General features: G+C 42.9%; 1 protein-coding gene and 1 long non-coding RNA gene across 3 annotated transcripts in view; one reads left to right on the top strand and one right to left on the bottom strand.

Annotated features, from left to right (window-relative positions):
• Positions 1-8,597, top strand: part of cntnap2a (contactin associated protein 2a) — a 226,266-nt gene extending 217,669 nt beyond the window's left edge. For both annotated transcript variants that reach the window (XM_071414746.1, XM_071414747.1), the window contains 3 exons: positions 4,963-5,241; positions 5,906-5,977; positions 6,254-8,597. In XM_071414746.1, coding sequence (XP_071270847.1) covers positions 4,963-5,241; positions 5,906-5,977; positions 6,254-6,456 — 554 coding nt within the window. In that variant the 3' untranslated portion in view covers positions 6,457-8,597. The remainder of the gene's footprint in view (positions 1-4,962; positions 5,242-5,905; positions 5,978-6,253) is intronic.
• On the bottom strand, positions 8,336-9,326 carry LOC139583552 (uncharacterized). Its single transcript, XR_011676570.1, has 2 exons — positions 9,192-9,326; positions 8,336-8,677 (listed from the first exon to the last, which is right to left on the bottom strand). It is a non-coding gene; the product is annotated as an uncharacterized lncRNA (long non-coding RNA).
• Positions 9,327-27,476: the final 18,150 nt, after the last annotated feature.

The following is a 27,476-nucleotide window of genomic DNA, read 5'->3' as shown; positions in this document are numbered from 1 at the left end:
ACTGAAACAAAATAACAAAGTGGAACAAAACGAAACAGTTCTGTCTGGTACAAACACAAAACAGAAAACAACTACCCACAAAACACAGGTGGGAAAAAGCTGCCTAAGTATGATTCTCAATCAGAGACAACGATAGACAGCTGCCTCTGATTGAGAACCACACCCAGCCAAACACAAAGAAATAGAAAACATAGAAATAAAGAAACTAGAATGCCCACCCTAGTCACACCCTGGCCTAACCAAAATAGAGAATAAAAGCCTCTCTATGGCCAGGGCGTGACAATCTACTCCGATTTCAGAGCACTCTGGTCTGTGTACCAGAGCGCACAATAATGAATTTACAAGCGCTCAACACCCCCCAGTGTCAGTAAACATTGGCAAAAAAGCGTAATTAAATTGTTGCCAGGAGCACAGTTACAGTCACCAACGCTCTGGATAACATGAAAACTGCCTAACCAGCTCTGCTAAGGCATGTAAAATGGTCAGAGTGGTCTCATTTGTGTCTGGAAGTAGCTAGCTAGCAAGCTAGCCAACGTTAGCTTGGGTACTTGACTGCCGTTAGAACGCTCAAATCAACCCTACTCCCTGGCCCGAGCATCCAGTGTGCGCTCCGAGAGCGAAACACTCTGAATTTACAAACGGACAATCTGACAATGCTCTGAATGTATGAGCGTACTCTGGCACTCCAGATTGAATTTAAGAACACACACAAAGTCGTAAAATGTCTAACTAGTCATTTGTTATGCTAACTAGCTAGCAAGAGGTTACATAGCAACAGCATCAAGTTCCGGTAGACAGGCTGAGAGCTAGTACACTCAACTGGAAACATACTGTTTGTTTTCAGTATACTAAAATGAACTAATAGAAAATATTATGTAGTATATACTCATTAAGTATGTAGTATACAGTATGTTAGTATGGGTATACGAACACAGCTAGGGTCATTTTGTTTCTCATTATTACCAATCCTCCTTTTAGTCTCTCTCTCTCTCCATCCCTATCATCCCCCTTTTTCTCTTTTTCTCTCGCTCTCTCTTACTCTCTCGTTCTGCCATAAGCTTCCATTTGTTGCCATGGTAACCCTGCTTGATCCTTTCACCCTTTCTCTCCTCTGGTCGTCCCTCCATTTAAGTGCTTCTCTCATCACCCCTTTTCCCCTCTCACTGTCCCTCTCCCCCCCCTTTCTATCAACCACTCACATCCCTTTCTCTCCACCTTTGTCCTCCCTCTACCTGTCCTTCTCCTAATCCTCAACCAATCTCTCCCTCCCTCTTACCCCCCTTTCCCCCATCATCCCGCTTTTCTCACCCAATAACAGCTCCGGTCAGCTCTTGTATTTGCAGTACCTCCCAATAAATGTTGATAAATTCTCATTGGACCAAAGGGACCAACCAACTGGTGTGTATCACAAGAGGTTGGTGGCACCTTAATTGGTGAGAACAAGCTCGTGGTAGTGGCTGGAGCGGAATAGCTGGAATGGTATCACATGGTTTCCATGTGTTTGATGCCATTCCATTGGCTCCGTTCCAGTCAGTATTATGAGCCGTCCTCCCCTCAGCAGCCTCCACTGGTGTGTATGATGTAGATCTGATGCATTGTGCTGGTGTCATTACTGAAATAGAACAGTCATCTACATTCAGCCGTAACAGGAGTTACAGGTCGGGGGGAGCTGGAGAGCTAAGCCTAGAGGGGCTGTTAGGAACAGGCTGGTCCACAGGCACAATCATGTTTGTGTCACATTGTAAGAGAATGATTAGCATGGCTCCATCTTTTTGGGCCTCAGCCAACTCCTGTCTGTCTGTCTGTCCGTCTGTCTGACCATCTGTCCGTCTGTCTGTCTGTCTGTCTGGCCGTCTGTCTGTCTGACCGTCTGTCTGTCTGACCGTCTGGCCGTCTGTCTGACCATCTGTCCGTCTGTCTGTCTGACCGTCTGTCTGTCTGTCCGTCTGTCTGACCGTCCGTCTGTCTGACCGTCTGTCTGTCTGACCGTCTGTCTGTCTGACCGTCTGTCTGTCTGTCTGTCTGTCTAACCGTCTGTCTGTCGGACCGTCTGTCTGTCTGTCTGTCTGTCTGTCTGTCCGTCTGTCCGTCTGTCTGACCATCTGTCCGTCTGTCTGTCTGGCCGTCTGTCTGTCTGACCGTCTGTCTGTCTGACCATCTGTCCGTCTGTCTGTCTGACCGTCTGTCTGTCTGTCCGTCTGTCTGACCGTCCGTCTGTCTGACCGTCTGTCTGTCTGACCGTCTGTCTGTCTGACCGTCTGTCTGTCTGACCGTCTGTCTGACCATCTGTCTGTCTGTCTGTCTGTCTGTCTAACCGTCTGTCTGTCGGACCGTCTGTCTGTCTGTCTGTCTGTCTGTCTGTCTGTCTGTCTGTCTGTCTGTCTGTCTGTCTGTCTTGTTGATTATGCCAAGACAAGCCTGTATGGCAAAGCTTAATACCTGGGACCAGCCTATTAGTGGACCAGCCTGAGCCTTTAAGTGTTATATCAGTATCTTATTAGTATTCAAGTCCACTCTCTGAGAGATGTGCATATGCTCAGTAATATTGCTCAGAGAGAGAGAGAAGAGAGAGGGTGAACACATGTTTAGTAATACAAGCAGATCATGAAAAGAGGGGAATCATACTCATATTCATTGTATATTCATGAGAATGTTATCAGTGCATGCACAGTGCTTATTCTGAGGCAGTGAAGCAACACAGGCACAAGCGAAAACACACACACACACCACACACACACACACACACACACACACACTCTGGACAGCCAGTATCTCCATAAGCTTCCTCTCAAGCAGCACGTTATCTCTCCTAAACAAGGTGGGTGTGGGTGTGTGGTGTGTGTAGCTCCTTTGACAGGGCCATCAGCAGTGACCTGATATCAAAGCGTTTCTCCACCCATGCACATCATTGTGGGATTGGAACGGATGACCAAAGGCTCATTAATCTGTCACCTCTGGACAGTGCCTTAGATCTGAACACACACACACACTCTGATACCTAGCCTGAATCTGTATATCTTGTGTCTGTAGGAGGTCCAGTTACACACACACACACTAAACACACACACGCTAAACACACACACACTAAACACAGACAGCACATTCTGATACCTAGCCTGAATCTATCAAACATGATCGCCGCAGAGAGAAATCTGGTATCTTGTGTCTGTAGGAGATCCAGTTACACAGAGACACAAACACATGCACAGACACTCAATATTCTGTGTGTTTGAGGTTGTTAGTCTGTTTTTCTGCTGCATTTTCCCCCCCTCTGTGTTAACGTTGTGTTTGAACCTCCTCCATTCTTTGAAGCCTGAGGAGGAGGAGTGGAACGAGAGACAGAGAGAGAGAGAAAGTAATGACAATACATTTGATCTTTTGAATAGTTTTCAAAAAAACTCAAAGCTCTCCACCGGCGGATACACAACAAAATAATAGAAATATAAAGCGAGAGAAAGCAAGGAAGAGAAGGGGGGGATTAAAGATGAAAAGAGAGAGACAGAGACGGGAGAGAGAAAGAGAAGATGAAAGAAGCAGGGAGGTGGAGAAAGATAGTAGAAAAGTGTGAAGGGAGTTTGTGTGTTATTGTATTATCAGTTTTCCCTGACTGACCATAAAAGCTCCTGACCCTATTCTACAGACTCTAACTTGGGTCCTATGTTTTTCCTGTTCAGGTTGTGTGGCCAAAGTGCCCTACAGTACATATACACAGTATAAGCCCATGTAAGGTAGTGTATACACTTCTTACTATGATATTATTAATGAGCCCCAGTCCAGTTATTGGACGAAATGGTCCTCTAAGAACTGACTTATGAGTTATTTTAGTAATAATTCTTTGAGAATCAATTTGAGCTTTTTACCAGAATAACAAGACAAACACAAGTTCTTCATACAATCAACACTTAATAACGCTAATCACAATATTTACAAACATAATGAGAGTGATCATGTAGAATGAAATAGAATGAAAGATGAGAAGAGAGACCTCAGTGTGTGTGAATATTAAGAGTGTTATACTCAAGTCTTTGATCCTTGGCTAGGCCACATCGAGGAGAACAAAGGAGAAGAGATGGCCTTGTATTCTCTGGTCCTGAGTGGATTCCTTGATCTTGTTGCCTGCTGATGGCTGTGTGTCCTTTCTTGTTGCTCTTTTCCTCTCCTCTGAGTTGGGTGGTTCCTTGGACTACTCCTTTGGCTTGTGTCCCTTGTTGCTATGTTTTTTGGATATAACGTGTCTTCTTCTTTCCTTTAAGAAGGTGTGTTTAAAGGTTCAGGCTACACTAGCTCTTAAGTCTTATGTCTCCTTCTGAGAATATGTTGTGTATGGGCTCTTCTGTCCCAATTAACATACTGAATAGGTACTACTTTCCAAAAAAGGTACTGCAAACCAACTATTGTCTGTCTGTCTGTCTGTCTGTCTGTCTGTCTGTCTGTCTGTCTGTCTGTCTGTCTGTCTGTCTGTCTGTCTGTCTCTCTCTCTTCCTCCCCTTCTTTCCTGTCTCTAACAGCAGGAAAGATTAGTCATTGCAACTGATTTAAAAACCTGCTCACACATTCTAATGAGTGTGTGTGTGTGTGTGTGTGTGTGTGTGTGTGTGTGTGTGTGTGTGTGTGTGTGTGTGTGTGTGTGTGTGTGTGTGTGTGTGTGTGTGTGTTGTATCCCATGGTGGTGATGTCTTGATGATTTCCCTGTAAATGTGCTGATGCAGGTGTCTGATAGCTGGTATGAAGAAAGTGCTGTGGCCAGTGGCTTTCTGTACACTCTGCTGCAGTTGGTTTGCTGGAAATATAAGTGCTGATTATGTACATTTCCTTCCTCTCCTTCTCATTTTCTCAGCCTTCTGCTTTGGACTATTAATACTGGGTGCTGCCTTAAAGTTTTGTATTGTATAATACAATCTTGTTAAAACTCAAACCACTGTCTGCCTCTCGCTCTGTTTCTCTCTCTCTTTCTCTCCTCAGAGACCGGAGTGATAGACCCAGCGCTTATAGAGCGTTATAACACTCCAGGGTTCATAGGCTGTCTGTCACGCGTCCAGTTCAACGGAGTCACACCCCTGAAAACAGCCCTAAGAAACCTTGTAGCAGACAGACCGATAGACAGACATCCAGACAAACCGACAGACAGACAGTCTGTGCCAGTGTCCTACCAGGGTAAGCTGGTAGAATCTAACTGTGGAGCCTCGCCTCTCACCATCCCACCAATGTCTGCTGCCACCGATCCTTGGCGCCTGGACTCAGGTACGATACTCACACACACATACAAACATTTTTACAGTTAAAGCAGGTACACAACACCACACACACATTCTCATATTGTGGGTGCTGCAGTCTTCCTTGTGATCCAGTGGAATGGTTTCTGTCTCTGTCTCTGGTCGATCACATCTATTGATCCAGGAGCCAGAAGCAAAACTGACAGAGCAGATTCATCAGTCTCACGGTCTCTTCTTACTCCTCTTCTTCTTCTCTCTCTCTCTCTGTGTGTGTCTCTCTCTCTCTCTCTCTCTCTCTCTCTCTCTCTCTCTCTCTCTCTCTCTGTGTGTGTGTGTGTCTCTCTCTCTCTCCAGATTTCTGTTGCCCCTCAGACTTTCTCATCCACCCACTCTCTCTTGCCTTTCTCCAATCCCTGTCATCTCTCTTTCTCTTTCTTTCTCTCTCTCTTCTCCCTCTCTCTCTCTCGCTCTCTCTCTCCACTCGTCTACCTGACAGATTTCTCCATCAGGAGGGATAAAAGCCAATTAGTGGGAGACTGGACAGCTTGGCCTGGTGTGGATTCATTAAAGTTGAATGGAAGACAGTGGTGTGTGCATGTGTATGCACGTGCACGTGTGTGCATGTCTGTGCGTGTGTATGTGTGTGTGTATGGCTGATGTGATCTGTATTTCCTGTCTCTGTGTGTCTCCAGGTGCAGAGTTCCCATTTAATGAAGAGAGAGTGATCCCAGATGGAGTCAACAGGAACTCAGCCATTATAGGAGGTATGTTCAGCATATTCACATATCTGTTATCTTTAAAGAGGTGTACCACAGAGACATGACTCTCTGCCAGGTCCAGATGTGATCTTGATCTATTGGTATTCAGTTGCCTCCGCTGCAGATAAGTGTCTCCAAATGTGTCTCCCATACATGATGTCAACAAATATATTACAAATTTGCTTCTATAAATTGGTTCTCTAACCTCAACTGGCCATATCAATATTCTTTCTTATAAAATGACATGTACTTCTAAAAGTACTTCTATACCTCCGCCCCCAGGTATCATTGCCGTGGTGATCTTCACCATCCTGTGCACGCTGGCGTTCCTGATTCGCTACATGTTCCGTCACAAGGGCTCCTACCACACCAATGAGTCGAAAGCGGCGGAGCCAGCCAGTGGCGAATCAGCTGACACCACCATCATCGGCACCGACCCCAACCCAGAGACCATCGACGAATCAAAGAAAGAGTGGTTCATCTAACTGCCAATAGAAAGACAGAGAGAGAGAAGGGGTGGCTGTGTATCTAACCAACAACCACATGAGAAATGGAGAGTGGGAGGTTCATTTATTGACCAATCACAGGAGAGATGGAAAGAAATGTCATCCAATAGTGTCCCTACTGAATGGAGGAGGGGGTGGAAGTGGGTAAAGAATGGTGTACAGAAATCAGATTTTTTTTCATAAAAGCAGAAGAAAGAAGAGAGTCTATTGGAACGTTGCGTTGAGAGACTAAATCTGTACATAGTAACTGATGAGTCCTTCTTTGTATTGTATTTGGGAGTTGTCAGGAGTCCTTTGAATACATAATAGATAGACAGATCTGGATCAAATACATATCTCAAGTACATTAAAATGTCATTTTACTTTTGGGACTATTCTGTTGTCTCCATTGTACCAAACTAAATCAAACTCAATTAGCACAGCTCAAGTTATTTGACTTATGTATTTGACCTCTGTATATTAATAATAATAACCACTGGATCATACACTAGCACAGACTTGTTTGTTTTTTAAAGGGGCAATCAGGAGTTGCTACATCCATTTTTGGACTTATAAATTCATTATATGTACCCATTCATTCTTGAAGAATGTAACTTATAAATGTCTCATGAGCTTAGTTCAACTGTCATACCCAATCAGAACCTGAAATATAAGCTTGTTTTACTCCAATGTTTGAAAGCAAAGTAGATGTAAACAAACACTATATAGCCTCAAAACATGATTATATCTATAATGTTGATATCATGGATGGTCAGTCCTTGCATCCATAGCTCTGTCTATGAATTTGAGAGTTTCTCCAGCCCCATCCCTCAGCTTTTTACGGAAACAGGCAGGGGACACTCTGTTTTTATTTCTACTGCTGATTGCCGCTTTAAACTGAGATCTGACAGATTATATTAATTCATCTGTTTCTAAGTTTAACATTTCTGTTGGTCACGCTTACATGTTCATTTTCCATATGCACTCCACAAACCAGTCCATCCATGTGTTATTACAGAAACATGGATGTCAAAAGTCATGCTGTAAATAGGTTTTATTTATAAATATATTTTATTTATATTTGAATATGTTTATTTATTCAGCGACATTGGTACTCTACATTTACAAGACATTTCAGATAGTATATGTAATATACATAGCATAGCACATGTATGAGAGAGAAGTTTACTTTAATTTAATTATGACATTAGATTGTATCAACGAGAATTCCTTCTCATCAATGACTGGAGAGGAATGTCTCAAAGCTTGATGGGGAAAACATGGAGGAACCATAGATAAACACTCTGCACGGCAGATAGCTTTCTTTCCTTCCTGTCAGTGAACTTTTGAACTCTGGAACTTTCAGTGTGTATTCTGTTGCCAAACACTTCAGTCTTATGTTCTCATGTTTGTTTTCCAAGATTGATCAATTCGATCGCTCATGAAACTTGTAATACTGAGAGTTTGTCTCGTGAGACCCAATGAGAATGAGAGAAGGCTAGACATCTTACCTTATGTTGAAAGTGTTGTGTTTGTGTGTAGACAGGGTGGCATAGAGGGGTGTAGCCTACGTTCCATAGGACAAGGCTTTGTGGTAGAGCGTGAGGGTTCGAGGCTTGGTCGTACAGTGTTTAATGGTTTAACCCACTGTGCCTTCAGGAGTTGGCCACTATCCTTCCTCTTGGTGACACAACACGGTTACACAGCACCGTAGTGGTAGAGACAGACCCATGTCAGCGCCAGTCATTTTCTTTCTTTCTTTTTTTAGACATGTACACATTTTTTATATTCATATTTATTTATCATGTCTATCAGTCGTTCCGAATGTTTACTTCATACCGGTGTTACCCGGATACAGTGTGATGATGTATTGACTGCCATTTTTGTAGCTTGTTGTCATGGTTAATTTTTCTGTTCTTTTTTTCTGTATTGCTTTATAAAATGTTGTGAAATGTTTATATATCGTCTCGGAAAATTCCACACTAAGGACACCATAACCCACACAGAGAAGACGGAGACTGTCTGTTGGTGGGTTTAGCCATCTAATGTTCGTTGTCATGCCACATCTAGCCACCAGGCTACTGTCAGTCATCTCAGTCTTGCTTTCAGCTCTGTACAGTTCAATAAAGACAGTATTTACATCCAGGGCTACCGTGTATTCATCTGGTGGGGACCTTGTCAATGATGGCACAATATAGTATATGTGTTTGTCAGAGAGAAACTGTTTGAGGGAGGGAGGGGGGTGAGAGAGAGAGAGAGAGAGAGAGAGAGAGAGAGAGAGAGAGAGAGAAAATGTTTGAGGGAGGGAGGGGTGAGAGAGGGAGAATGCTGAGTCATCATTTTACAGGTTTGTTAATAAGTAAAGTAGGTCAGATATGAAACAACAGTTTTTCTCCTGACTTCATCTGCAGTTAAGTAGGCAACATTATTCAGATTATGTCCTCCATATTAACATACATCTATTTGGGTCCAACATTTTCAGAGTACAGTGGTTTTCCCTTTGAACTTGTAAGCTATTTCTATGAGTTAGGTAGCAGCTATCGCCTAACTATTTGTCATAACCATTATAAATATTCTTACAGTACCATTTACTGGTTTAGTAAAAATGTAATGTACAAGGAACAGTGAACAGGTTTCTCTCTATTCCACTCTGGTCGTGTTCAGATATGGAGCTGGTATGACCGAGCCAAACGATTTACTCTTTAGTCTAGATTCAGATTAAGCATAAAACTTACCGTATGCTTCCCAGTCAAAACAGTTTTCGCTAATATTATGACGACATTTTGTGATTATAACTGTTTTGTTTTGGTGTTCAGCAGGGTTTTTTCAGCTCCTCGTGCATGCAACATTTTTGCTTGAGGCAAGTCATAGTTCGGTAGCCAAAGTCTACGCCCCTTCGTTGGTCATTGGTCAACAGTACTACTCTTAGAAGGAGTGGGAACATGAAAAGACGACTCGTATTCATGCTTGAGAAATTCTACATCAATCCTAGTTAAATGTAAAATTACGCGACTAAGACTTCTTAGGCAAAAACGTCAAAATGAATGATAGATTTCGTGATTTATCTTAGATTAACTCAGGAGAAACACTCTTTTCATGGCAATTCGATACGGAAGGGACTTTTTTGTAGCAGGTTATGGGAACGTACACAGCAGGATAATTAACTTGGCAGGTTAGGAGACAGGTTAAGGGTAGGAAAATGGTTAGGGTTAGCTAAAATGCTCTCCTAGTCTGCTACGAATATCACTTGGTAACGAAGTGGCGTGAAAAGACTGTGTCCCGTTAATTCTGACTATTTTGAGGCTATGTTGCTATTGTGGCTCAAGAGGGACAAACAACAGTAATATTGCTGATTTTTTTAAGCAAAAGTCTTTAGGGAATATGCTCTTAGCCTAGTCGAGTTATGCTAGGGGCAAACCGAACCAGACACATTTAACCGGCTTTAACGAGGATAGCAGACACCCGCATAGCTGATATTTCGGAGGTGGAACTAAGTTGGAGCTGTCAAGTTGATGAGCAGCTGCTCTTCATCATTGTCACAAAGCCACACCCATCCTACTCATGTGTTATATGGAAATAATGACGCTCAAATTGACAATCATTAAACAAAATAATTTGGATTTCTATCAGCCTAATCAAGGTGTAGATTACAGCTCACATTCCAGTGTTCGAATTTGTAAACAAGGCTGCATGGGATTTCTCTTAATGTGACTCCGTGCTGCCAATGGCAATGTCCAATTTAGGTACAGGCCTAATGACAGGAGCTGCTTGTGCATTTGACAGCTCTAAAGTTGCCGCATATTAGGTTCGGTTTGCAGAACCCAGCTAGGGAAAGTGAACGTTTGTGCTTCGCATACTCCCTTAAAGACCATTGCTTGAAAAACTAGAAAAAAAATGGCAATATCACTGTTCCTCCCTCTTGAGACACCGTAGCAACCACATATCCAGAACACATTTCCTCAAAATAGTCCGAATTCATCTAGATCAGTGGTTCCAAAACCTTTTATAGTCCCGTACCCCTTCAAACATTCAACCTCTAGCTGCGTACCCCCTTTAGCACCAGGGTCAGCGCACTCTCAAATGTTGTTTTTTGCCATCATTGTAAGCCTGCCACACAAACACTATACGATACATTTATTAAACATAAGAATTAGTGTGAGTTTTTGTCACAAAGTTTATTTGTCACGTGCGCCAAATACAACAGGTGAAGACCTTACAGTGAAATGCTTACTTACAGGCTCTAACCAACAGTGCAAAAAAGGTATTAGGTGAACAATAGGTAAGTAAAGAAATAAAAACAACAGTAGAAAGACAGTGAAAAATAACAGTAGCGAGGCTATATACAGTAGCGAGGCTATATACAGGCGCCGGTTATCTCAGGCTGATTGAGGTAGTATGCACATGTAGATATGGTTAAAGTGACGATGCATATATGATAAACAGAGAGTAGCAGTAGTGTAAAAGGGGGGTTGGCAGGTGGTGGGACACAATGCAGATAGCCCGGTTAGCAAGGACCAGGGCACAAATAATAATATAATAATCAATAATTTTGCTCTTTATTTAGCCATATTACATATAAAACCTTATTTCTTAATCGAAAATGGTGAATAACTCACCACAGGTTAATGAGAAGGGTGTGCTTGAAAGGATACACATAACTCTGCAATGTTGGGTTGTATTGGAGAGAGTCTCAGTATTAAATCATTTTCCACACACAATCTGTGCCTGTATTTAGTTTTCATGCTAGTGAGGGCTGAGAATCCACTCTCACATAGGTACGTGGTTGCAAAGGGCATCAGTGTCTTTAAAAAACGTGTCAATACTTTGCCCCTTGATAACCAGTGCACTTCTGTATGTTGTAAAAGCGTTACATGGTCGCTGCCCATATCATTGCATAATGCAGAAAACGCTACGTTTGGCTACATACGGACCGTTAGTGGATTTCCCGCGAGAGAGTAACGGTTAATGTGATTGGATGTTAATTATTTGACTAGGCTACCTGTATTTGACATTGTGTTGTTATTTCGCTAGATGGTTTAATTTTGTTTTTGGCAGTGACACGAGGCCACTCAGGCACGAAAACAACCTCACCCAAATGTATAGCCCCGTTGGAAAATATAAATGAGCTGTTTGAAACCGTGAAGAAAAAAAGACATTGTGAATTACATTTTTATTTGGCGTACCCACGAAGGCATTGCGCGTACCCCCCTAGTTTGGGAATACCTGATCTAGATAAATCAAGAAATCTGTCATTAATTTCGACAGTTTTGCAGGGGATGTCTTAGTCACACAATTTTACACCTAATTAAGATGTTTGGTGCAGTATTTCCCAATTGAAAAAATGTGCATGAAAACTAGTCCTCTCTCATTGAATGACAACAAACACTTCATAGAGTACCACAGTATTAGTCATAATACCCATAAGACCTAGCAGTCAAACAGGGAAATGGTTCCAATAATTTCCCCACCATTCATTTTTCCCATAGGGGTTTTTAGAAACACCTAAAATAAGGTCTGTGTTTCATGATTACCATGTAAATCTCTAGGACAAGGTGACTTCCAGATCTCAGAGTCTGGGGTGTTCTGCTGTCTGCACAGGGAGAAACTCCAACTCTTCTGTCTGGAGGATAAACACCCCTCTTTTTGATGTGTCAGACCTCCAAACAACACAAAAACCTTGACTACTGCGCCATAGATTAAGCTGTACAGTCCTCAAACTCAACCCTGGACCTCAAAGCCATGTCCACTGCTTGTTTTCATGGTTCCCTTCTAATCAGAGAAAGATTTAGGCCTGGCACACAAGGTGGGTTTAATTAATTAGCAGGTTGAAAAGCAAACTAGCAGGCTCTGGACCTTGTGGGGCACATCTGTCAAACTTATTCCATGGAGGGCCGAGTGTCTGTGGCTTTTTGCTCAACCATGTACTTGATTGATGAATTAAGGTCACTAATTAGTAAGGAACTCCCCTCACCTGGTAGCCTAGGTCTTAATTGATAGGAAAAAACTAAAACCAGCAGACAATAAGCCCTCCATGGAATGAGTTGACACCCCTGATCTACAGGTTCACAAGGTACTCAATTTATTTATTTATTTGTATTATATAAACCTTTGTTATTCCATTAAAATGTATAGACAGGTAAAATAAATTATTGTATCAAAGAGAACAAGACTTAAAACAAGCCCTGTTCTATTTGACTTGTCAATTCCTGTTAATCCAGTGACTATCCGGTATCAGAAATGTTCTCCCTCCAATAGGAAGAGCTCCAAACTGCCCTGAAGCCCTTACAGGACTTAAATAGCCTTAAACTATCATTTGATCAAACAACAGAGCACATTAAGGTAAGAACGCTACTTCAGTATCAGTCAGAGAATGCAACAGTTTTGAGCAAATGTCTTTGACCCTGTATGAATTTCTGAGGCATGATTCCGTCTCCAGAGCCAGGCCCAGCACACAGAAACAGGAAGAGCTTGAGAAGCAGAAGCAGGTTCTACAAGAGGACGAGGAGGCCAGGATAGCTTCTCTGAGAGAGGACAAGGAGCAGAAGAGTCAGATGATGAACAGATGATTGAGGAAATGTGCAGAGAGATATCATCACTTTGAAACACACTCAGTGTCTTAGGGGAGGAGCAGACGTGACTGAAACACACTCAGTGTCTTAGGGGAGGAGCAGACGTGAATGAAACACAGGAAGGATTACGGGTGCAAGGCGTTAGGTCATTCTTTCGGAAGATGGGGCGAAGCCGGGGTTCCATGTGGTGGGAAGCGTGGTAGCAGTCAATCGAAAATTAGTAGTGGACTCAAACGAAATATACTAGTGGAAAAGGATGGAAACATGGAATCCGACAGTGAAAGTGATAAGGATTCTAATGGAAGTATATTTCCAGGCGTGGGGTCAATGAGGAGAAGGAAGAAAGTAGGTTACGAGTTAGAACCTGATGAAGCTAGTGACAACGAGGGAGATGGTGTGTCGAGGAAGAGTGGCGTTGAGTACAGACAGAATGTGCTATACTCCAGTAGTTCTGGAGGTGGATTGGAAGAGTGAGGATGACCTCAGGGCTCGAGCCTCGCACCGATGGTCATGAAAAAGATTCATCTGGTCCAGTAGGCGTGACATTTTTGGAGAAGGTGGACCCCTGCCTTTTGGCTGACCCATATGTGGTTTCAGGTTGGATGAAAAAGGAGTTAAGGTAACCCGAAGTTGACTTTTTTGTGTTTCTGCTCTCAGGAATAGGGCACCATTGAAAGGAGTGATTACTGGGGTAGCGGTAAGGGTGGAGGTGGATCAACTGAAGTTGAAGATTCCCGGTGTCTGTGATGCCCGCTGTTTGGTGCGACACAGACTTGATGGTGAGCGTGATGAAACAGAGTCCCTGTCTGTCCTTTGAGTTTTGAGGCTGAGTCGTTACCTGATAAAGTAAATGTTAGGATATATCAGTTATCCCGTAAGAGCTATTGTGCCGTATCCACTACCGTGTTTCAAGTGCCAAGCTTGTGGTCATGTTGCAGCAGCGTGTAGGAGGGAGATTCCTAGATGGGAGATGTGTGCAGGAGGGCATGGGACAAAGGAATGTGTAGTATCGGTGAACGAAGCGGTACCCAAGTCAGAATGTTCTCTGCTACAACATGGCAAGCGATACCAATGCACCAAGTCTGGAACCAACAAGACCCTGAACAGCTTCTACCCCCAAGCCATAAGACTACTAAATAGTTAGTTAAATAGTTAACCAATAGCTACCCGGAATATCTACATTGACCCTTTTTGCACTAACTGTTTTGACTCATCACATATGCTGCTGTTACTGTTAATTATCTATCCCATTGCCTAGTTACTTTATCCCTACCTATATGTACATATCTACCTCAATTAGCTTGTACCACTACACATTGACTCTGTACTGGTACCCTGTGTATATAGCCTCATTATCGTTACTCCTGGTGTATTTATTCCTTGTGTTACCATTTTTCTACTATTTCAACAACAACAACAAAAATCTGCATTGTTGGGAAGGGCCCGTAAGTAAGCATTTTTCTGTTAGTCTACACCTGTTGTTTACGAACCACGTGACAAATAACATTTGATTTTATGTGTTAAGAGTAGGGGTGCCCATGTTGCTGGGGATCAGAGGTGTCCGGTGCAAGAGGCATGTTGATGTTGCCAGGGTCAGAGTTTTACAAAAGGTGTCATGTGCCGAGGCAGTGAAGAAAGTAGAGGAAGAGGGGTGAGGGATCCTAAGAGGCTCCCGGTGAGTAGTAGACGTTTGCCAGTACAGAGTGATAGGACTAATGAGATGTGCTTCAGTAAGGTTGGCTTTTTAGCGTTCATTGCCATGGTTATCAGCTATAACGCAGGAATGGAATGGAAGTCACAGAAAATAGGTGTTGTGGTGACAGCTGCAGAGAATTACTTGGGATTGCGAGATTTTACTGCAGAAGAGTTACAGGGTGTGTTGAATGGTAGTGTCCCATCCTCTCAGGCAGTCAGCCTGGTGTAGGATTAGATAGGGTCAAAATAGTGGAATGGGGTGGTGGGTTTTTAATGAGTGGAGGATTAGATAGGGTCAAAATAGTGGAATGGGGTGGTGGGTTTTTAATGAGTGGAGGATTAAATAGGGTCAAAATAGTGGAATGGGGTGGTGGGTTTTTAATGAGTGGAGGATTAGATAGGGTCAAAATAGTGGAATGGGGTGGTGGGTTTTTAATGAGTGCAGGGTTAGTTGGCAGTACTTTTCCTTTTCACATTTTTGTGTCAAAATATAATGGGTTTATACTCCAGTCCTTTTGGTGGGGGTAATGCACCATTAATATTACCATCGTCCGTTAAACCCCATTGAAGGAAGAACAGTTACTAGCCAAACAATGACATCAAGCTGCTGTTCGCAAAAATCACAGTTAAATTTCTACAGAATTTAAAGGGAAAGGAAAGAGAAAGGGAAAGGGGGATACCTAGTTACGGTAGTTGTACAACTGAATGCATTCAACTGAAATGTGTCTTCCGCATTTAACCCAACCCGTTTGAATCAGAGAGGTGCTGGGGGATGCCTTAATTGGCATCCACAACTGAACATTATAGTGCGTTCAATACAACTGCAAGCTCCGAATGGGAAGAATTGTTTTGAACAGTCATCCAAATCTGAATTACAAGCTAGGGCATCTTTATAGAGCTCCGACTTTCCGACCTTGAAGATCACTGATGTCCTGATTTGACATTGTTTTTTCCCCAGTTCCCAGTGCTCTTGAAAGCACCAATAGTACTAGTCATTCCAGAGATGGGTGTGATTAGGATTAACGTCACGGCAGCAACATTAAGACTTCCGGTTTTCTTATTTTGCCTTCAAAATAAAGGTATGTGGTAAAATGCTATGTGTATGATATGAAATCAATCTTTTTTTGTAGCTTTGCATAGTCATAGTGCATAATGTAAAAATTGTTACAAATTTACAACTAAACAGCAAAAAAAGAAACGTCCTCTCACTGTCAAATGCATTTATTTTCAGCAAACTTCACATGTGTATATATTTGTATGAACATAAGATTCAACAACTGAGACATAAACTGAACAAGTTACACAGACATGTGACTAACATAAATGGAATAATGTGTCCTTGAACAAAGGGGAGGTCAAAATCAAAAGTAACAGTCAGTATCTGGTGTGGCCACCAGCTGCATTAAGTACTGCAGTGCATCTCCTCCTCATGGACTGCACCAGATTTGCCAGTTCTTGCTGTGAGATGTTACCCCACTCTTCCACCAAGGCACCTGCAAGTTCCCGGATATTTCTGTGGGGAATGGCCCTAGCCCTCACCCTCCGATCCAACAGGTCCCAGACGTGCTCATTAGGATTGAGATCCGGGCTCTTCGCTGGCCATGGCAGAACACTGACATTCCTGTCTTGCAGGAAATCACGAACAGAACGAGCAGTATGGCTGGTGGCATTGTCATGCTGGAGGGTCATGTCAAGATGAGCACGCAGGAAGGGTACCACATGAGGGAGGAGGATGTCTTCCCTGCAACGCACAGCGTTGAGATTGCCTGCAATGACAACAAGCTCAGTCCGATGATGCTGTGACACAATCGATCCCGCTTCAGAGTACAGGCCTCGGTGTAACGCTCATTCCTTCAACGATAAACGCGAATCCGACCATCACCCCTGGTGAGACAAAACCGAGACTCGTCAGTGAAGAGCACTTTTTGCTAGTCTTGTCTGGTCTAGCGTTGTTGCCGGTGATGTCTGGTGAGGACCTGCCTTACAAAAGGCCTACAAGCCCTCAGTCCAGCCTCTCTCAGCCTATTGCGGACAGTCTGAGCACTGATGGAGGGATTGTGCGTTCCTGGTGTAACTCGGGCAGTTGTTGTTGCCATCCTGTACCTGTCCCGCAGGTGTGATGTTCGGATGTACCGATCCTGCGCAGGTGTTGTTGCACGTGGTCTGCCACTGCGAGGACGATCAGCTGTACGTCCTATCTCCCTGTAGCGCTGTCTTAGGCCTCGCACAGTACGGACATTACAATTTATTGTCCTGGCCACATCTGCAGTCCTCATGCCTCCTTGCAGCATGCCTAATGCACGTTCACGCAGATGAGCAGGGACCCTGGGCATCTTTCTTTTGGTGTTTTTCAGAGTCAGTAGAAAGGCCTCTTTAGTGTCCTAAGTTTGTAAGCTGTTAGTGTCTTAACGACCGTTCCACAGGTGCATGTTCATTAATTGTTTATGGTTCATTGAACAAGCATGGGAAACAGTGTTTAAACTCTTTACAATGAAGATTTGTGAAGTTATTTGGATTTTTACGAATTATCTTTGAAAGACCGGGTCCTGAAAAAGGGTTGTGTTTTTTTTTTGCTGAGTTTACATTATAAAAAATCTAAACTAAAGAGAATTACTAATTTATATACTGTAGGGTAATGAGTATTACACTGAACAAAAATATAAACGCAACATGCAACAATTTCAATGATTTTTCTGAGTTAAAGTTCATATAAGGAAATTAATCAATTGAAATAAATTCATTAGGCCCTAATCTATGGATTTTACATGACTTGAAATACAGATATGCATCTGTTAGTCACAGATACCATACAAAAAAGGTAGGGCGCAGATTAGAAGACCAGTCTGTATCTGGCCACTAGAGGGTGTTCAGTCTGACATCAGCAAACCGCTCACCCACACAAAGCCAAACACTCTGTCTGCCATCTGCCTGGTACAGTTGAAACCGGGATTTATCCGTGAAGGGCACACTTCTCCAGCGTGCCAGTGCCATCGAAGGTGAACATTTGCCCACAGAAGTCATTTACAACGCCTGAGTCAAGACCCAGATGAGCTTCCCTGAGATGGTTTCTTCGGTTGTGCAAACCCACAGTTTCATCAGCTGTCCCGCAGGTGAAGAAGCCGGATGTGGAGGTCCTGGGCTGTCGTGGTTACATGTGGTCTTCGGTTGTGAGGCCGGTTGGACGTACTGCCAAATTCTAAAAAATTATGTTGGAGGCGGCTTATGGTAGATAAATGAACATTAAATTATCTAGCAACAGCTCTGGTGGACATTCCTGTCGTCAGCATGCCATTTGCACGCTCCCTCAAAATTTGAGACATCTGTGGCATTGTGTTGTGTAACTAAACTGCACATTTTAGAGTGGCCTTTTATTGTTCCCTAGCACAAGGTGCACCTGTGCAATGATCATGCTGTTTAATCAGATTCTGATATGCCACACCTGTCAGGTGGATGAATTATCTATCACATTTTTGCACAAACTTTGAGAGAAATTTTGAGACTGGTGCTATACTTATGTGTTTCTTGGTTCTTACAGATCCTATCACGGTTTTAATTTATTTCCAGTTTGCTTGAGATGTATTCCTGGATAATTATATGGCCTTGTGGCTTAAGGATTTTATCCTAGTAACACCCTCTAGTGGCTCATAGCCTCATGTATCTTATCCTAGTAACACCCTCTAGTGGCTTATAGCCTCATGTATCTTATCCTAGTAACACCCTCTAGTGGCTTACAGCCTCATGTATCTTATCCTAGTAACACCCTCTAGTGGCTTACAGCCTCATGTATCTTATCCTAGTAACACCCTCTAGTGGCTCATAGCCTCATGTATCTTATCCTAGTAACACCCTCTAGTGGCTTATAGCCTCATGTATCTTATCCTAGTAACACCCTCTAGTGGCTTACAGCCTCATGTATCTTATCCTAGTAACACCCTCTAGTGGCTTACAGCCTCATGTATCTTATCCTAGTAACACCCTCTAGTGGCTTATAACCTCATGTATCTTATCCTAGTAGCACCCTCTAGTGGCTTACAGCCTCATGTATCTTATCCTAGTAACACCCTCTAGTGGCTCATAGCCTCATGTATCTTATCCTAGTAACACCCTCTAGTGGCTCATAGCCTCATGTATCTTATCCTAGTAACACCCTCTAATGGCTTATAGCCTCATGTATCTTATCCTAGTAGCACCCTTATCCTAGTTCTGTGAAACCATAACACTATGTGCTGAACCCAGCAGTTGTCTTACTATCTTTTGCTAATAAATACAAATTATTTGGTATTTCAGAGTTTGACTATTTTCCCCTGCAACATGACATAGCTGCCAATGCACTTCACTACATATGGAATACATATTGGACTGTAAAGGAAAAGGTTTTCTACCTGTCTCAGCAAAAGTGAGGTGGAAAATACTAAATATGTTTAGTTTTGGAGGGGAACTGTGTTGTATGGACTGTTGCTGGCTTTTTACTCCGCCCCCTCCATAGACCCCAATTTAATACACCGTATTGGACAGTCAACTCCATCTCAGCTAAAGCGGGTTGGAAAAGACTCAGTAGGGCAAGTTTGAAAAAAAGCTAAGTCATATGAAATGTTGCTGGGCTTTTGCTGTGGTCAAACAGCTTAAAATGGGGTGCTTGTTCACTATGTAAGGTTCAAATACCGTGTCATAGAACGCATATATTATGTAAGGGTGGATGGTACAACCCTTATTTGCCCTGGATGGTTGGAGCTGCCTGGCTGGTGTTGATGAGCAGGAGAGGCAGGAAGCAGAAGATCCAGTGCACGGTTCTTATTTTAAGACTCTTGAAGCAGGTGCAGGTATTTACAACATACAAATCATCCAACAAGATGCTGGAACAGGCTCAAAGTAAATAATAAACTCATAATAAAACTAGTCAAATGACTATAAAGACTGAAGACTCATCTTTTCAGTAGGTCATATGATCGAGTGTAGTCTGGCCCAGGAGTGTGAAGGTGAACGGAAAGGCAACGAACCGCCCTTGCTGTCTCTGCCTGGCCGGTTCCCCTCTCTCCACTGGGATTCTCTGCCTCTAACCCTATTACAGGGGCTGAGTCACTGCCTTACTGGTGCTCTTCCATGCCGTCCCTAGGAGGGGTGCGTCACTTGTGTGGGTTGAGTCGCTGACGTGGTCTTCCTGTCTGAGTTGGCGCCCCCCCTTGGGTTGTGTCGTGGCGGAGATCTTTGTGGGCTATACTCGGCCTTGTCTCAGGATGGTAAGTTGGTGGTTGAAGATATCCCTCTAGTGGTGTGGGGGCTGTGCTTTGGCAAAGTGGGTGGGGTTATATCCTGCCTGTTTGGCCCTGTCCGGGGGTATCATCGGATGGGGCCACAGTGTCTCCTGACCCCTCCTGTCTCAGCCTCCAGTATTTATGCTGCAGTAGTTTATGTGTCGGGGGGCTAGGGTCAGTCTGTTATATCTGGAGTATTTTTCCTGTCTTATCCGGTGTCCTGTGTGAATTTAACTATGCTCTCTCTAATTCTCTCTTTAAGTAAAATATATAGTGAAAACAATAGTGGTCCTAAAATGGAGCCTTGAGGAACAACCATAATTTACAGTTGATTTGTAAGAAGACAAACCATCCACAGAGACAAACTGATATCTTTCAGACAGATAAGATCTAAACCAGGCCAGAACTTGACCGTGTAGACCAATTTGGGTTTCCAATCTCTCCAAAAGAATGTGGTGATCGATGGTATCAAAAGTAGCACTAAGGTCTAGGAGCATGAGGACAGATGCAGAGCCTCGGTCTGCCGCCTTTAAAATGTAATTTACCACCTTCAGTGAGTTACTGCGCAACAGCTTTTTCAAAAAATGTTGAGAGGAATTGGAGATTCAATATTAGGCCGATAGTTTTTAATAATTTCTGGGTCAAGGTTTGGCTTTTTCAAGAGAGGCTTTATTACTGCCGATTTTAGTGAGATCCTTGAGATGTTTCTGCAACTTGATTGGAGTCCACCTGTGGTAAATTCAATTGATTGGACATGATTTGGAAAGGCACACACCTGTCTATATAAGGTCCCACAGCTGACATTGTACGTCAGAGCAAAAACCAAACCATGAGGTCGAAGGAATTGTCCGAAGAGCTCAGAGACAGGATTGTGTTTAGGCACAGATCTGGGGAAGGTCACCAAAAAAATTCTACAGCATTGAACCACCAAGAATTTTCCTAGAGCTGGATGCCCGTTCAAACTGCGCAATCGGGGGAGAAGGGCCTTGGTCAGGGAACCCGATGGTGACTCTGACAGAGCTCTAGAGTTCCTCTGTGGAGATGGGAGAACCTTCCAGAAGGACAACCATCTCTGCAGCACTCCACCAATCAGGCCTTTCTGGCAGAGTGGCCAGATGGAAGCCACTCTTCAGTAAAAGGCACATGACAGCCCACTTGGAGTTTGCCAAAAGGCACCTAAAGACTCTCAGACCATGAGAAACAAGATTCTCTGGTCTGATGAAACCAAGATTGAGCTCTTTTGCCTGAATGCCAAGTGTCGCGTCTGGAGGAAACCTGGCACCATCCCTACGATGAAGCATGGTGGTGGCAGCATCATGTTGTGGGGATGTTTTCCAGTGGCAAGGACTGGGAGAGTAGTCAGGATCGAGGGAAAGATGAACGGAGCAAAGTATAGAGAGATCCTTGATGAAAACCTGCTCCAGAGCGCTCAGGACCTCAGACTGGGAGCAAAGGTTCACCTTCCAACAGGACAACGACCCTAAGCACACAGCTAAGACAATGCGGGAGTAGCTTCGGGACAAGTCTCTGAATATCCCTGAGTCACTTGAACCCGATCGAACATCTCTGGAGAGACCTGAAAATAGCTGTGCAGCAATGGTCCCCATCCAACCTGAATGAGCTTGAGAGGATCTGCAGAGAACAATGGGAGAAACTCCCGAAATAAAGGTGTGCCAAGCTTGTAGCATCATACCCAAGAAGACTCAAGGCTGTAATCGCTGCCAAAGGTGCTTCAACAAAGTACTGAGTAAAGGGTCTGAATACTTATGTAAATGTGATATCTCCATTTTTTATTTGCAATACATTTGCTAAAATTTCTAAAAACCTGTTTTTGCTTTGTCATTATGGGGTATTGTGTGTAGATTGCTGATAATTTTTTTAAATACATTTTTGAGTAAGGCTTGTCGTGGCTGAATCAGAATTAGTTAGGTAACATAGATAGATAAGATGTTATTTTCATCACATGCTTGTGAGATACTTGTCATTAGAATGGTTCCCTTTGGACTATAGGGTTGGCAGTGCATTTTCCCTTCTCAGCTAGGGCTTAGTCACTTGGGGCCCAGAGAGGGGAGAGGTCAGGCTTGTCTTCATATGTCAATGTGTCTGTTAAACCATGTGGTGATATGTAGAATATCAGAAGGGGAGGAGGACAGAATGGAACATTGTCTTCTTATGGGAATGTGTCTGTAACTATTCCTAAACCATGTGAAGGGATGGCATTATAAATGGGGAACCAGTTAGTTATCTCACACAATGTCTATACGCCAGTCACTCCCTACTTTTCTCATTGGGGGAAGGAGTATGGCAGTGTCTGGAACCATTGTATGTCCCCTCTGAGGTTGCCCTTATCTTGACCTAGTATATGACCTAAGAGGCTCACTGTCTTTTCTGAGCTTATCCAGGAGGGGGTGTATTTTAGATGGGAGTATCTAGAATTGACAATTGATATATGCCATTGGATGAGGTAATGTTTTGGTACCAAGCAGGAGATTGAAACCTCGTCTTAGGAGACCAAACTGAACGATAATTTATAGCTAATGCTATCTAGCTATGGGATACTCCTCTTTCAAGTAAAAGGTTCTTTGTAAGTTGAGAGGGGTGTATCATGGCTATAAATGATACTAAGAATTGTTTTGTAGACACTCTCAGAGAATTCATTTATAGACACTGAATTGATCTGAGAGTCAAAAAGGGCTATGGTGAAGCTCATATATTATTAAAGATGGACTTTATAATATAACTCTGACTTGTGTGTGGTTGGCTCTCTTTATTGAGTAATACAGGAAATTACCACGACAGGCTGTAACCTAATAAAATGTGAAAAAAGTCAAAGGTCGGAATACTTTCCGAAGGCACTGTACAAATTATATATACATATATTTACAGTTGAAGTCGGAAGATTACACACACCTTAGCTAAATACATTTAAATTCAGTTTTTCACAATTCCTGACATTTAATTCTAGTAAAAATTCCCTGTCTTAGGTCAGTTAGGATCACCACTTTATTTTAAGAATGTGAAATGTCAGAATAAAAGTAGAGAGAATTATTTATTTCAGCTTTTATTTCATTCATCACATTCCCAGTGGGTCAGAAGTTTACATACACTCAATTAGTATTTGGTAGCATTGCCTTTAAATTGTTTACCTTGGGTCAAAGGTTTTGGGTAGCCTTCTACAAGATTCCCATAATAAGTTGGGAGAATTTTGTCCCATTCCTTCTAACAGAGCTGGTGGAACTGAATCAGATTTGTAGGCCTCCTTGCTCGCACACGCTTTTTCAGTTCTTCCCACAAATTTTCTATAGGATTTGCTACAACTTTGGAAGTATGCTTGGGGTCATGTCCATTTGGAAGACCCATTTACGACCAAGCATTAACTTCCTGACAGATGTCTTGAGATGTTGCTTCAATATATCCACATCATTTTCCTGCCTCATGATGCCATCTATTTTGTGAAGTGCACCAGTCCCTCCTGCAGCAAAGCACCCCCACAACATGATGCTGCAACCCCCGTGCTTCACGGTTGGGATGGTGTTCTTCAGCTTGCAAGCGTCCCCCTTTTTCCTCCAAACATAACGATGGTCATTATGGCCAAACAGCTCAATTTTTAAAAATCAGACCAGAGAACATTTCTCCAAAAAGTATGATATTTTTCCGAATGTGCAGTTGCAAACCGTAATCTGGCTTTTTTCTTGCGGTTTTGGAGCAGTGGCTTCTTCCTTGCTGAGCGCCCTTTCAGGTTGTGTCGATATAGGACTCGTTTTACTGTGGCTACAGATACTTTTGTACCTGTTTCCTCCAGCATCTTCACAAGGTCCTTTGCTGTTGGTCTGGGATTGATTTGCACTTTTCGCACCAAAGTACGTTCATCTCTAGGAGACAGAACACGTCTCCTTCCTGAGCGGTATGACGGCTGCGTGGTCCCATGGTGTTTATATTTGCGTACTATTGTTTGTACAGATGAATGTGGTACCTTCAGGTGTTTGGAAATTGCTCTCAAGGATGATTTTCCCATGATGTCAAGCAAAGAGGCACTGAGTTTGAAGGTAGGCCTTGAAATACATCCTCAGGTACACCTCCAATTCACTCAAATGATGTCAAATAGCCTAACAGAAGCTTCAAAAGCCATGACATCATTTTCTGGAATTTTCCAAACTGTTTAAAGGCACAGTTAACTTAGTGTATGTAAACTTCTGACCATGTGGAATTGTGATACAGTTATAAGTGAAATAATCTGTTTGTAAACAATTGTTGGAAAAATTACTTGTGTCGTGCACAAAGTAGATGTCCTAACCGACTTACCAAAACTATAGTTTGTTAACAAGATATTTGTGGAGTGGTTGAAAAATGAGTTTTAATGACTCCAACCTAAGTGTATGTAAACTTCCGACTTCAACTGTAGGTTGGAGTCATTAAAAGTCATTTGACAGGGAATTTTTACTAGGATTAAATGTCAGGAATTGTGAAAAACTAAGTTTAAATGTATTTGGCTAAGGTGTATGTAAACTTCCGACTTCAACTGTACATAAACACATACATACCCGGACCTCCAACCAAGATCTTGAGGTCTTGGCACGACCCCCCCCCCAAAAAAAAGTATGATAATAAAAATAGAGAAATAAATGAATAACGAAACAAAACAAAAATCGGGGAATATAAGGACATCCATCCGAAAGTGTTAATGATAAAAACCTGGCAAGCCAATAAAACAGGCATGTTCTAAAAATCCAACGACAGGTCAGTCATGAGAGTGAAATGAAAGTGAACTATAAGGTCCGTTCGCCCTTCAGTGCATCGTACATGTCCGGGAACACCAATGAAACTTCAATCGGCAGCCCTTGCGAGAACAGTTTGATAAGATTTCCCTCGCTATAGCACAGTATGGATTCGAGTCCATGAGCAGACCCTAACACACAAGGAAAAAGTGCTCTAACCCTGTACTGGGGACTGGTGTGTATTCCCAGATAGACTTATCTGCGTCCAAAACCGAGGAGAGCCAAATCTTCTCACCAGAAGGAGGGGTAATTCTGAGTCTGGCAAGGTAGAGCAAAGCTGGGCGAAGATGGAGTTTGTAGAGTTTGGTCATGACATCCCTGTAGCGGGCACACTTTGCCACATCGGGCGCGTAATCATCATAGACATGGAATGGATATCCTTTATGTAACAGGTGTAATATTCATATGTGTACACATACTGAATTGTAATTGGATGCATTTTACCGCCGTATCATTCTGCGCTATGATTGGTTAAGACCCAGGTGGTGAAGTCATGGTCAGTTGATCATGGTATGAGACACGTGGACATGCCAGTTATAGCTAGCTAATAAAGAGCTGCGTTAAGAAATATCCTGTCGTACTGCATTTTATTATTTTGTACAAAGCGTGCAAAACAAGACAACAGGTTACCCCTCATTCGAGCGTCAGAGTGAAAGGACAAAAAAATGGATTTTGCTGGAGTTCCTTTACCTCGAATGGACTGGAAGTCTACAAACTTATCCGATGCATGGCATAAGTTCAAAAAGCATTTGGAGCTAATGTTCACGGGCCCTCTGAAGGAAAGAGAAGAGGAAAAGTGTAGCAACCTGCTCCTCTGGATCGGTGAAAAAGGGAGAGATATTTACAACACATGGACACTTTCCAAGGCTGAATCAAAGGTACTGAAAACATACTACGATCGTTTTGAATCAAATGTTGTGCCGAAGACCAATACGATTTTCGCCAGGTACAAATTCCATGAGAAAGTACAGGGAGCTAGCAAATCATTTGAACAGTTTGTGACTAAGCTGTGTCTGCTTGTGAAACACTGATTATGCAAACAAGGATGAGATGGTCAGGGACCGTATTGTATTTGGAATACACTTACCGCGAGTGAGAGAAAAACTTTTGAATGTTGGGTCTGAGCTAGCGCCTGACAAAGCTATCGACATAGCCAGATCTCACGAGCTAGCACAGGTTCAGATGAAAACCATTTCGGGCGGCAGCACGAGCACATCACTGAACAAGCAGTGCACACAGTCAGGAAGACATCAAAGCACCCCTCCAGTGCCCAGAGAGCGTGCTTCAGAACCTAGAGACACATAACTCCAAAACAGAGTGACACAGACTCAAAACACCCCAAAACATGTGGATATTGTGGATACAAAGTGCATGGTGAAGCAGGGAAATTGCCCAGCTAAAGGCAAACAGTGTACTAAATGTGGAAAATGGAATCACTTTGCAAAAGTGTGCAGAGCTTACCGTGGAAAAACAGTACAGACAGTGAGTGAAGATGAAATGTCAATTAAAGAGTCAAATGCTGATGAACTGTTTATTGATTCAGTGACACAGAAAAGTCATATCAGAGACAGAGCAAAGAGCATTTGCTGACATTGAGATAGGAACAAAAGGCACAGAGTTAAAGTTCAAACTAGACACTGGTGCACAAGTAAACATTATTCCTCTGAATAAGTATTGCAGCTCGACATCTGAGTGCGAGCTACAGCCCACCATGCGCAGACTGACTGGTTATGGTGGGGAACAGCCCCCAGTAAAAGGCACATGCACTTTCAAATGTAAATACAAGGAAAGTGACATGATGTTGGACTTTTACGTTGTTGACACTAGAGCAGCTGCAGTGCTAGGTCTTAAAGCATGTTTAGACATGGACCTCATCAAGCTAGTTTTATCAGTGACAGCACCAGTAGAGACAGAATATGGACCTCATCAAGCTAGTTTTATCAGTGACAGCACCAGTAGAGACAGAACATGGACCTCATCAAGCTAGTTTTATCAGTGACAACACCAGTAGAGACAGAACATGGACCTCATCAAGCTAGTTTCATCAGTGACAGCACCAGTAGAGACAGAACATGGACCTCATCAAGCTAGTTTTATCAGTGACAGCACCAGTAGAGACAGAACATGGACCTCATCAAGCTAGTTTCATCAGTGACAGCACCAGTAGAGACAGAACATGGACCTCATCAAGCTAGTTTTATCAGTGACAGCACCAGTAGAGACAGAACATGGACCTCATCAAGCTAGTTTCATCAGTGACAGCACCAGTAGAGACAGAACATGGACCTCATCAAGCTAGTTTTATCAGTGACAGCACCAGTAGAGACAGAACATGGACCTCATCAAGCTAGTTTCATCAGTGACAGCACCAGTAGAGACAGAACATGGACCTCATCAAGCTAGTTTTATCAGTGACAGCACCAGTAGAGACAGAACATGGACCTCATCAAGCTAGTTTCATCAGTGACAGCACCAGTAGAGACAGAATATGGACCTCATCAAGCTAGTTTTATCAGTGACAACACCAGTAGAGACAGAAGCAACACAACATTGCTTTCCAGAGAGTGAAAGACTGGACGGGTCGAAGTATGGACTAGGTGCAGTGATACTGCAAGAAGGAAAGCACATTGGCTACGCTTCCAAATCTCTCACAGACTGTGAAATCAACTACACTCAAATCGAAAAGGAGCTCTAAGCCATTCTGTTCAGATGTAAACGTTTCCATCAGT

This window comes from Salvelinus alpinus, chromosome 8 (genome assembly GCF_045679555.1).
Source record: "Salvelinus alpinus chromosome 8, SLU_Salpinus.1, whole genome shotgun sequence".
NCBI classification, from domain to species: Eukaryota; Metazoa; Chordata; class Actinopteri; order Salmoniformes; family Salmonidae; genus Salvelinus; species Salvelinus alpinus.
The sequence above is the reverse complement of the archived record's forward strand: the minus strand, read 5'-3'. Positions and strand labels throughout refer to the sequence as shown.